The 11,931-nt window shown below is 42.2% G+C and overlaps 1 protein-coding gene across 3 annotated transcripts in view; it reads right to left on the bottom strand.

Moving 5' to 3' along the window:
- The window catches only part of PBX3 (PBX homeobox 3), a 219,457-nt gene extending 208,627 nt beyond the window's left edge, over positions 1 to 10,830 (bottom strand). Inside the window, exons 1-2 of one of the 3 annotated variants that reach the window (XM_043469572.1) lie at positions 10,509 to 10,830; positions 9,492 to 9,565 (exon numbers count right to left, since the gene is read on the bottom strand). In XM_043469572.1, the coding sequence (XP_043325507.1) occupies positions 9,492 to 9,565; positions 10,509 to 10,708 (274 nt within the window). In that variant the 5' untranslated portion in view covers positions 10,709 to 10,830. Of the gene's footprint in view, positions 1 to 9,491; positions 9,566 to 9,730; positions 9,865 to 10,508 lie in introns of those variants that run through there. The other 2 variants (XM_043469574.1, XM_043469573.1) reach the window with 2 other exon arrangements.
- Between the last annotated feature and the right edge of the window lie 1,101 nt (positions 10,831 to 11,931).

Raw genomic sequence — 11,931 nt, 5'->3', positions numbered from 1 at the left:
TATTATTTGGCCAGAGTCAGAAGGTTAGGAACCAAGAAGTCAGTAAGTTCCCAAGGATATCCTCACTGTCACATCACTGCTCTAACAAGTGGTAAGCAGGAGGAAACTCAGACAAGTCAAACACCCACACCCAGTACACAGTTAAAAGAATTTCCTTCATTTTTTTCCTCTACTGATTCCAACAAAGAAATATGACGAGAAAAACTGGAGGGTTCTCACTTATTTGAATAACAAGTGAAAATCTAAAAATATCTTCACTGTATGTTATTACCAACTGTATCACTGGGTTTTATAGTGACAGCCCTGTGCTATAATTTCTGAGAAAACCTCTACATAAAGCTTCATAAACCCAACCATTCCTGTAATGTATCGCCTTATCTAGCACACAATCATTTCAAACACAACTTTTCATGTTAGTATAATTTGTTCAAAAATGGTAATAAATACATCCATGAAGCCAAAGGAATCACTGCACAATCTATTGTAACTTGTTCTTACCAGTACTGACAGTTAATCCTCGACCCAAAATCCAATGTAGAATATGCCAGTATTACTTGGTTTAATTAAAGATATTCATTATACACATACCTTTTAATGGACCAACACTCCCAATCAACATTATAAATAATCTGGGCCAACTGCAGAGTAATGTCTGTGAACAATTATCACAAAACTAAAACATGGATGGCTGTCAGTCGGTGGCAGAATTCTTGCTTTCATAATAAATATAAAATCAATTTCCTGTTCTAGTCCCTATTCCAAGTTGAAAATGATATATCTGACTATGAATTCCAACTACCTTCATCCTTAGGTTGTTTTTTTTTTTTTTTTAAAGAAAAAAGGAGAAAGAAAGAAACTTATGAGACCATCTAAGTCAATTCTTCCTCATTTGAGGGCACTTGGATAGTAAAGGTTTCTACATATTATACACATATGAACTTGCCATTTCACACATGTATCTTTTTTTAATGCTGTGATTTTTCCCCCCTGTTAATGCCACTCAAGTGGCATTTCAAAAGCTCCTCCCATTTCACTATAAATTCCTATTTACAAAAGCTTTGTACATCTGAAAGCCAGTAGAAACCTTTTGTTCAAAAAACAATAATATGCAATTTCAGAAGCTTTTTGTTCCCATTTCAATCAAAACTAACTTCATATGTTTTAAATGAAATTCTGCAAGTAATCAGAGACTAATGAGGATTCATTGATTTAACTAGTTCAGGGAGTCTGAGAAGGGAATGAGAATTTAAAGTAACAAAGTTTTTCATTTAGAAGAGCAGGTACACTAAGTCCTCTTCACTGAGAAATGCAATCAGGACTCTTGTCTCAGGAGAGACTCTCATGCCCCTGTCTGTGTGCACATTCCTGACTCCCATTAACATTAACAAGCGCCACACATGCACACGAAAAGAAGCCAGCCTTAGTAGCATGTATGCATGGCAGCTGTGGTGACTAAATAATCCATATGGCTCTGAAGAGAAGTTATGCTTTGTTGGGTCTAGAGTCACAGCTACAGTGGTGGAATTCAGACACTCAAGCAAACCTCAATCTGAATGCTTGATTCAAATGCCATCCTGTCCAACCACACCTCAGACTGCAGTTAAGCCTGGGTTTGGAAATTCTATCCTCAGCATGGTTTATACAGGTAGAAGTTCCATGTTTGAGGAAACCTTAAATTTTTCACAGGCCCAAAGTTCTGTCCTCCTCCCAATTCATCATTCCTATTCTTGCATTCACTCATGCATTTCCCTACAAAATGTAGGAAATCACATAATAGTTTTATAGACGGAAAATCAAAGGCCTGGCTTAAATCGCAAAAGCCAAAGCAGAATAAAGTATGAAACACCATCTTCAACATGAAAATCAAATAATATGGTAATCTTAAAACAACAGACACATGCTGAAATGTAAATTTCACAGGTTGTGTAAAGGGCAGAATTTAACCACTAATTCTAATGCCTCCCAGCAACTAGAATTAGGTATTTAAGTGAGAGTCTTAATGCTCATTTAATATAGTCTCCTCAAGCCCAATTCAACAACTTCTTCATTCTTCCCTATGAAGAAAATATTCTTGTGAAGTTCAGTTTAGTGAAGACACTGGTGAAGACACACAAGCACACACACAAGTTTATACTTCTGAAACGAAGTGATAACAGTTCACTAGCCATATTCTGAAACTGGGCTTTAGGAAAAAAGACTAGATGATGAAAATTCTTAGTATACTTCCATATATAGGGAACATGATGAAAACTTCATATTATCTCCAATTAAATCAATTAATATTCAGAAAAGTTCTGTCACATTACATTTAAAGAACCATAGGGGGAGGAATCTACCAATGTTCTAGAAGCTTCTCTAGACCTTTCAATCAATTTTATTTATATGCAAAACCAAGAGAAACTTAAAAAAAAAAAAAAAAAAAACAAAGCTCCTCCTGATGCTAAAGCTCTCAATTTACTGACAGGCAAATGGCTTCATGCTGCCACTTAATCTCATTTCTTGCATAATGCCCTCTAATTAGCATATCAAAGTGAATTAATACTTCTAGGGCATTAGCAATGGGGAAATCTGCTCCAGGCTCACAATAGCAGTTAAGAGAGAGCCAAGAAATCCTCAAAAACACCACAAACCACTTTGCATTGCAAAACTGTTCAATTTATTTATCCTCTCTCTCTAAACACTTTTACCGCACACTGTTTTACTACTGTTCACCAAACAAAATGATAATTGCCAAAGTTACCAGCATCTGTAATGCTGTTTAGAATCTTAATTTAGATTATGTTGCAGATAATTTCTATATGCAACCATTTGTTCTATTATAAATGTTAATATAGACAGTGGAAATGTTGACATTCTCAATTAGTTAATTTGAATTTGAAATAAAATTTTATGGGATTTTAAAATTTATGAATTTTTTAATGTAAAAAGCCACCTGCTGGACTCTGATGCCTAAGAAATATGCTTTGAAAACTTATGTATCACATAAAACAAAACAAACAAACAAAAAAATCATTTTGCCATAACATATGTTGAGTCTCCCAACTAATGGTTTAAACATTGTGAGGAATCATCAACATTAAAAGGATTACATTGTATACCAAGTTCTCATTAATATGATCACACAAAAAGGGTTATTGTTCAAAACAGCTTAACATTTGTAAAGCACTTAACTTGAAGAAAACAACTTCAAGTTGCAACTTTTAACAATTATTTTTATCCATAATTACTTTTAACTGTTCTCAGTCCTAATGAGTTACTATCATGTTAGTCAAAAGTAAAAAAAATGCCAAGCCAGTTCAACTTAACACATTCTATCACACCAATATTTTCACTAGACATACACTCAGATTTAGTACCAAAGCAAACTACCGTTAACCATCAAAAACTACAAACATCTTATATTTATTGTATGTGTGTGTGTTTATGGAATACCTCTATTTTCAAAATAACAAAAAAGAAGAGATTCTGGTTACTATTCTGCCTACAAAGGGGGTAATTAGAATCAAGAGTTGAAGATTAATGAAATTTATTTTCAAATATGTTCTGTGTCTAAAGGCATAAAAAGATGGTTTATTTTTTTTAGTGGCTCATTCAAGCATTTCCTACTAATTTATTTGCTAAATGTAACACTATCATGGAGCTCTGATAGCAATTTGTGTGTTAGATTAACTTCTACAACTTTGTAAAAAATCTTTTTAGCTAGATCTAAAAAAATTTTGACCAATTCACACTACAGAGTGATATAAATTATTTACTCTCTTCATATGTAAAGACTCAAATGGCCTACTGAAGTAGAGCAAATGTTTGAAAAGGTCAACATGGGAGGGAGTGTACAAGCATTGTTAGTCTGTTACTACCTAAATCATGCTGATCCCACTGATAAATGGCTAAAACACAAGCCTGCTGAGAAAACTAATAAAACATAATTCTCATAATGTCAATACTGAAAAAATAAATGCCTAAAATTGTTCATATGTACATAAATGGGGGAAAATATTATAAAAATCCTTATTTAGCATGATGTATTCGGTACTGATCTGTTACGTATTCTGAAATATCTCAGTGGTATGAGTACAAAATAAAACGATGAATGATTTAGGGTGTGGTTCATGAATTTCGGTTTTCATTCTTCATAGCCGTACTTCATATAACTTCATTCTATACAATGATATCACAAACTATCAAAACACACATAATCCAAATAAGACATTAAATGTCTTGGAAGTAGCCATTTACAAAAGTTATAAACAGAAATCTAAAAGTACAAGCAAAATTAGTTAAAAGGAAAAGGATCCTAACATGAAAGATATACCCAGAAAAATTTTATGAAAGTCAAAGAACCAATGTGCTCTTTGAGGCAAGGCGAGGCTTCCTTTGCCACTGTATTAATATACTTCTGATTTGGATTAAAATTATGTAAATTAGCATAATAACATAATAAAGTCCCAAATAAAAACCAAAACTACATGGATCTATAATAAAATGAGGTCCACTAAAACTGAGGCATGAAAAGAATTACTTGCACAGATCAAGTTAGTATTGACAAGTGGGTTCAATATTCTTTTACTGGGAAGAAGAAAAAAGGGTTGGAAGACAGGTCCATACTTTTAAGATAATACCTGCTTGATACTTTAGATCATGAAGTTCCAAACCAGTAGAGAAGTAAGATTTTTTTTTCTATGTTTTCTATGAATGTATTACATGTATTATCTTCTAAGGATGACAGAAGAGTAAAGAAAGTTAGAAAAACATCACTCTTTTACATCCTTCCTCAAAACTTCTTTAAAAAGCTCCAGTAAGTTAAGCAAATCTATAAAAATAAAAAATATTCTTAAATTGAGCAAGGAAAAATTTGCAATAAAGCAACAAAATTTATGACATTTCCAGGGTACACTGACTTTGTAATTTTTCCTGTTTAATCATTTAATATTTCCAATGTAAGTAAGCCATAATGTCTAAAACTGATAAAAAAATTTAAAACATTAAAAGTCCTTTAAAATTTGCTTCAAAATAATTGTGAAAGGGTGGGAGTTACAGAGAACACAAGATTGGCCAAGTGTTGCTAACTGCTGAAGGTAGGCAATGAGTTCATGGGGATTCAAGTTTCTCTTTATGTATATTTTTACATTTGAAGTTCTCCATAATAAAAAGTTTTTTAAAACTAGAAAATAGTTCACAAAAACAGAGAAATGAATCATGTATCAAACAGAGCATTTGTTTTTAAAACTCTGAAACAATGATAACTATATTGGAAGCACTGCAAGAGCAACTTAAAAGAATACACAATATGTATTATATATAATAACATTTAGACTCACATACAACAATTTTCACCTTTCTTGTTAAAATTTCACTTGGTGGATTATTTGGATTTTATACACTAGGAATTGAAGAATTACCTGGCACTGTAAAAAGAAAAATGAACACATTTTTTATACTGAAGCATTAAAAAAAGAAAGAAAACAGATCAGAAAAAGAAGATGCCATGGAGTCTCTAAACCCTTAGGGTCAGAAATAGAGGTGCTGACTGAGAGTACTGCCTTATCTCTCTGAAAGCTAGTCCCACTTACAGCAGTAAAAATAAAAGGTTTAATCATATATATCATATTCTAAATGCATATAAAAACTCACAAGCTACCTTCCTGATCAAGTTTTGATAAGTAAAATCCTTATGACTCTTCCTAGGGAGGGTTCCTTTAAAAGCAAAGCATTTTTAATAGTAATTTTCTTCTTCTCTTTAAACATAAAAAATACTTCAACCAGCCCAACCAGGCAAGCAGGCCTTTCTCTTCCCCTGCGGACACCTCCTGCAGTAGAGAAGTTCATTAAGTTTTATGATCTTCCCAAGTCAGTCCTGCTTATAAGCCTCACAAAGGCCACAAATCTGGCAAACCATCATGTATGCCATTAGACATTACTAGTAAATGAACGCTATTTAGGGTTTGTGGTGGCAATAAATCAGAGTTTGGTTGGCAGCTATCAACATGGAGTATTTTAACCTATCGTTTAGAAAGGAAAAGGTTATGCTGATTTTTTTTCCTAATACACAACATTTTTTAACAATATGACTCCGATTATATACTAGAGTGTTGAATTTTTATTTTAAAATATTTTTAAATACATTTTTTTTCCCTCAAAAAGAGCCATTTCCTTTTATTCAAACTCTCATAATTAAGGGCTTTGAAAAGAAGAGAGATTTATGAGAATGGAATCCTCTCACAAAGTGCTTCAACAATCAAGATTAAGGTGGCCAAAAAGATGTGAGGGAACGCCCCCAAAGAACTATGTAGATAAGGGGACCTCATAGTATCATGGATACTTAATAAGAGAGATGGTAAAATGTGGCTAAAAAAGAGAGAAATCTTAACAATTATCTCACTGGTCGCTTACTTAGTTTAAAATGGGCAAATATCTTGTTTTAAAGCCTGTAACTTTCAGTTGCTTTCAAAATGGGTAGCTATCATAATTCAACAGATATTTCTGTCCAAAAATAACTGAACGATAAATTTTATAAAAGAACACATTTTCAAGAAAAAGCAAGTATCTCATGGTATACTTTCCCTACCTCTGAACAAGAAAAAAAATATAATTGTGGTAGATCATCCATTTATCTGTCAGAAAGGAAAAATACCTTTTCATATTTGGTAGAAGGGAAAAAAGACGTTTTTCAAACTAAACCCCTCATGTGCATCAGAACTGGCAGTGTTCACTGCCTGATCAGAAACCTCAAAAGCTACTGGCAGATCTACAAATATATGCATTTTTTTTTTTTAATGATTTTGTCTTATTTTAAAAAAGCACAACCGAATGACATTATCCACTGAAATGACAGCTTTACCCCCCATCTCCCCACTAGTCAACCCCCTACCCCTCTATTTTGCAGAATAGAGTCATCACATAGTATTCCCAGTTTCTGTTACAAATGACTAGGTAAACTTTCTCTAGGTTATAGAGAATTAATCTTTGGATACTATGTTATTAGATTTAATAAAATGATTTTTTTAAAAAAGCATTACATGATATACATTATAATCTACAGTGCTTATTTTATAAGTGCATGATGTTTCCAAAGCATAACTGTGGGAACAGATGGGGGAGGGGGGGAGGCCTGGAATTTGCTGCCCCAATTTCTTTGCTTCGGTAACACTAATGTCTACACAGCTGTTTTATTTCAAATCAAGGAGCCTGAGTCCAGCGTCCCTGTCTCCTTCTAAGAGCAGTTTTGGAGAGTGAGGTAGAGCTCTGGGTAGTAGGGGAGAAAGGAGAGGAGAGAAAGAGCTTCACCCCCATCAATCATTCGGTACTTAAATCCCGTCCCTCTCGAGCTTAGAGAGGCTGGCAGGAAGATGCCTCAGCCCAGACAGCCGCCTTTACTCTTTGTCGGCCGTTGGCTTTTTACAAAAGAGATAACGTGCAAACTTGGATCCGCTGGCCAAAGCACAAAAAGAGAATCTAATTTACAAGTTATCTCTGAAAGCCTCAGAAACAATTTTCAAAACACAAAAATTTCTTTTGTCAGCTACCTCTTGCTTCTTAAACAGCAAGTGCCCTACCAAAGCTCTCTCTGCCAGTAATCCCAGACTCTGAAAAGACTTGTTTCTTTTTTCTAACTCACCTTTGACATGAGGTTGACTACACTTTCCTTTCAGAATGGTGTAACTAAGTCTTGTGCAAATAAGCAACTAGAGGACTTATGCTTCCTAATTGAATTCTGCCTGCTGCTAAATGTCTAAACAAGAAAAGCAGTTTGCTGTGTTTGGTTCTCAAACTAGCTAGACCAAAACTTAAAAAAAAAGGCAAAAAAAAAAAAAAAAAAGAATCATGATAAGGGGGTGAGAAGGAAGGTATATCAATCCCCTCTCCCTAGTAATATAATGCTGTATAAAGTTGAATCAATCTTAATATTCACAACATAGTCAATACCCCAGTGCTTAGCTGTCAGCAGAAACTGAAGTGGAGCCCTGATAGCAAGAAAACCCTTGGACATTAAGCAACATAATTTACTGAGAATTACGCACTTTTAGGCTTCTAAACTAAGAATCTCAAGATTTAATGCTTGATGTCTTGTTTTATAGTCAGATCAAAATTATCTAGCGTTTTAAATCACAATGCTTTCTAAAGGTAGCTAAAAACCAACACAGAGTAAAAGTTAGTCATTTTTAAATGCCTGTGGTTTTCAAAATTAAAATATATCTTAAAAACACTTGACATAAAGAAATCACACATACCATGTGAATGAAAAGCAGGAAAAGTAGTCTTTCAGGCTCTCAGTATTTGCTGTTAATTATGGTTTTAGCATATATTTTAATAGACAGCAATAACCCTTCATCTTTTATTGAGTACTTTTAGGATTAAAATAGAATTGCATGGTGGAAAATCTGTTTAAAAAAGGAGGACCACTCTCCTACCAACTAACAATTATATACAGTGCGCTATTATTTGTACATTCAGTTTAAACATAATCACTTTAACCTTTTAAATACCTTCACTTAAATATTTCTATACTTTGGACTTTAACTTTCCCTTCTATTCTTTGCCAACTTAAAAAATAGCAACTTTATAATACTGTATAACCAACAAACACACACAAATAAACAGTAAAGCTTGTTCAATGCATTTGTTTGCCATATACAGGGAAGATAATGCCTCAAACGAAATAAAAAATCTAAATTAAACCTCAAATTCCACTTGAGGCACTACCATCACCTCAAGACTAAAATATCTTCAATTTTTAAAAAGTCTAACAAGGAAACTAAATTGAGATGAATTGTCAGAAATTTGTGTAATATATACTCGTAGTTTTCATTTCAGCACTTCTGCAAAAGCTGTCTTCTCATATATTCCCTGCCCCGAATACTTCCAAAATTGTTCAACCTGCACCTGTGGACCTTTCTCTACTTAATAAAATATATTAAGTATGTTTACAATGTAATGACTTCAAGCATAAAATTTAATAAAGTAGTAATAGATATAATACATTGTAAAACACATCATTACCCTTCTAGCTTCTTAAAAGTAGTATTCCGAACTAAAATACTAATTCAAACATGCTCCTCGGGTCTGTGCAATTGCATCTATTCTTCTATCTGTGGAAATGAAGCTTAAGGCTAAGTAAAACAAAGTTCGGGATATGCTTCTCCGCAGGAGTCGGTCCCCCTGGCTCCTTTCAAAAACTGACATACAAACAAGGCGAAAGGAGCAAGAAAGGGTGGCTGGCGCTCCCGGCCCCCTCCCCGCCTGCAGCCAGAGGTGGCCGCCTGGGGACTGCGACCCTGCCCCGTCCACTCTACACTTCATTTTACACCAGGAGCGGAATTCAGAAATCGACTCCAGATTTATTGCAGTTTTTTCTCAAGATCAGGAGGTGGGAAGGAAAGAATGATCAAAGATGGCGGTGCCCAAAAGCAGCAGCTTTCAACTGGAGAGTCGAAGGAGTAGCTCGGACCCCACCTCGGGGGTCTCCAGGCCCACCGCGGGGCGCAGCGTCTTACCTGTTTTCTCTTTGATCTCACATAGGACACTGAAGAGCGCGGGTTTCATTCTGTGACAGTTCAGGGCATGTTTCCTAAAAAACAAATAGCAAAACACAAAGGTATTAGCATCACCTATGGAATAATATGGCGCCTTCCTTAAGTTAGATCCAAGATTTAATTCCGGCCCCCTATTTTGGAAGGGTCTTTTGAACCCCGTCAAATCAACAGAAAACTCAAGTTGACTAGTTAGCGACAACCGGCAAGCTCTGGCGGCTACAGCTCCAGCCCGAATGCAGCGCGACCCATCTGCTCGGCAGGCAGCTGCCTCGGCGACCGCGGGGCGCGAACCCGTGCGGGGAGTCGCGATCCGGGGGCAGACAGCGGCGACCCAGGGGAGAAGACAGCGTGGAGGGGCTCCCGCGTCCGCCCTCCGCCGGGGCAGCGGGCGCGGCGCGGGCGACCGGCCGACTGCGGCCAGCGGGCGGTGACAGCTCGGCAAAGTTTGCGAGGCGGCCCTCCCTTCCCGAGAACTTGGCCGCCCGCGCCCGGACCCGCCAGGGAACCGCCCAGCGCCCCGCAGCCGGGCTGGGGCGGCCGCCCGCACAGCGAGGTCGTCCAGCGACCGAGAGGAGCCGGGGTGCCGGGACTCCGGGCCGAGGAGAAAGTTGCACTTCCCTCAAGTGCGGCCCGTGGCCCGCTCGCTGCGGCTTGCAGCCGGGTCCGGGCGGGAGGTTTGAATCCGTGCGAGGGGGCCGGGCTGCCAGAGGGCCGGACGCGGGGAGGTGGGGTGAGCGAAACCCACGAAATCCACGCGGCACCAAGTCCGTCCCGCGCCCCGAGAGCAACTTTGCCGACTCCCGCCCGCGTCGAGGGGCGCAGGGCAAGTCCCCCAGAGGCCGGGGCCGGCGGCCTCTTTTCGGAGAAAGTTCCCCGCCCGGGGCTGAGGCCCTGGCCCGGGCGCCACCCGGGCCCGGACTCTGCCGCGGGCCCGGCTCCCGCACACACACAAAAGATGCTTAATGAGACGACACCAACTTTGCTTGCGCCTCGTCCAAGCTCTGGTCGGTGATGGTCATGATCTGGTGGAGGATGTCGCCGATGTCCTGCTTCCTGCCGTCGCCGTCCGCCCCTTCGTGGCCGTGAGGGGGAGGCGGCAGGGCCATGCCCCCCTGCACCGAGTGGCCGGCCAGGTTCACCCCGGCCAGAGTCTGCAGCATCCTGGATTGATCGTCCATCCCGCCGCGCGCGGGCGGGAGCGGGCGGCGGCGGCGGCTGAGGCGAAGGCTGAGGCGGCGGCGGCGGCGGCGGCGGCGGCGACGAGGGAGGAGAAGAAAGAGGGGGAGGGGGAGGGGAGGCGGCCGCGCGCTCCCCGCCCGCGCGGGGAGGGGGCGGCCCGGCCGGCGGGGCCCGCGGCTGAGGCGGTGCGGACGGGCGCCCGGCTCTGGCTTCCGCCGCCGCCGAGGCTGAGGAGAAGCGGCGGGCGGAAGCGCCGGGCTCCGCGGTGGTGGCGGAGGCGGACGCAGCGGCGCCCGCTGCCCTCACGCGGCCGCCGCGCCGCCTCCTCGCCGCCGCGCGCCCCGCCGGGTAGCCCCGCGCAACTTGCTCCTCAGCGCCCGCCGAGTTGCCGGGACGCCCGCCGCCCCCCGCGCCAGCCTGCGCACTCCCCTCCCTCGCCCGCCGCCGCCGCCGCCCGCCGCCGCCGCCTCGGCCGGGGGGGATCCGAACCCCGGCGGCCCCGGGGGAGGGAGCGGCGGCGGCGGCGGCGGCGGGCGGCGGAGGAGGAGGGCCGGCGGGTGGGCCGGCAGAGAGGAGCGACAGGGGCGGAGGAGGAAAGTTTGGGAGCTAGCGAGCCGGCGCGGCAGGGGCACGGAGCCCGATGAAGGGCCCCAGCGGGCCGCGCGCCGGGCGGACAGCAGATTGATGGGGCGGGAGAAGTCGCCGCCGCCACAGCCAGAGCCGCGCACCCTGCCAGCAGTCGCCGCGAACCGGGCTTGAAGGCCGTTCGGCTGAGGGATTGACAGGCTGCCAGTGCCACTCACTCAAGGCGGCCCCGGACGCCCGGGGGGAGGGGCGGGGGCGAGAGGAGGGCGGGAGAGCGCTCCGCACGCCCCGCCCCCGGGGGCGGCGCGCGCTCTCATTGGGTCGTCCGCCTCCCGCCGCCGCCGCTGGCACCGCCCTCGGGCTTCGGTCCGGCCCCTCTGCCCTCGGAACCCCTGCCCCCCAAGAGCGCGCCACGGGAACCCTCAAGCCTCATCGCGTCCTGGCCCCCGGGATAGGCCGGCCCGCAGACGTCGTTCCCGCACCCTGATTTCTGCTCCCTAGTGTTAGCAGTCATAGGTGCCAAGAGTTGTGTACGGGACACTAGGCAACTCGCTCCAAGGCCAACCATGTGCTTCCCCGCAGCGCCCTGAGCTTCACGCCTCGGACAGCGCCTGGTACACTTTCCCGCTCTTCCCGT

The sequence above is a fragment of the Cervus canadensis genome, chromosome 5, assembly GCF_019320065.1.
Source record: "Cervus canadensis isolate Bull #8, Minnesota chromosome 5, ASM1932006v1, whole genome shotgun sequence".
Classification (NCBI taxonomy): Eukaryota; Metazoa; Chordata; class Mammalia; order Artiodactyla; family Cervidae; genus Cervus; species Cervus canadensis.
The sequence above is the reverse complement of the archived record's forward strand: the minus strand, read 5'-3'. Positions and strand labels throughout refer to the sequence as shown.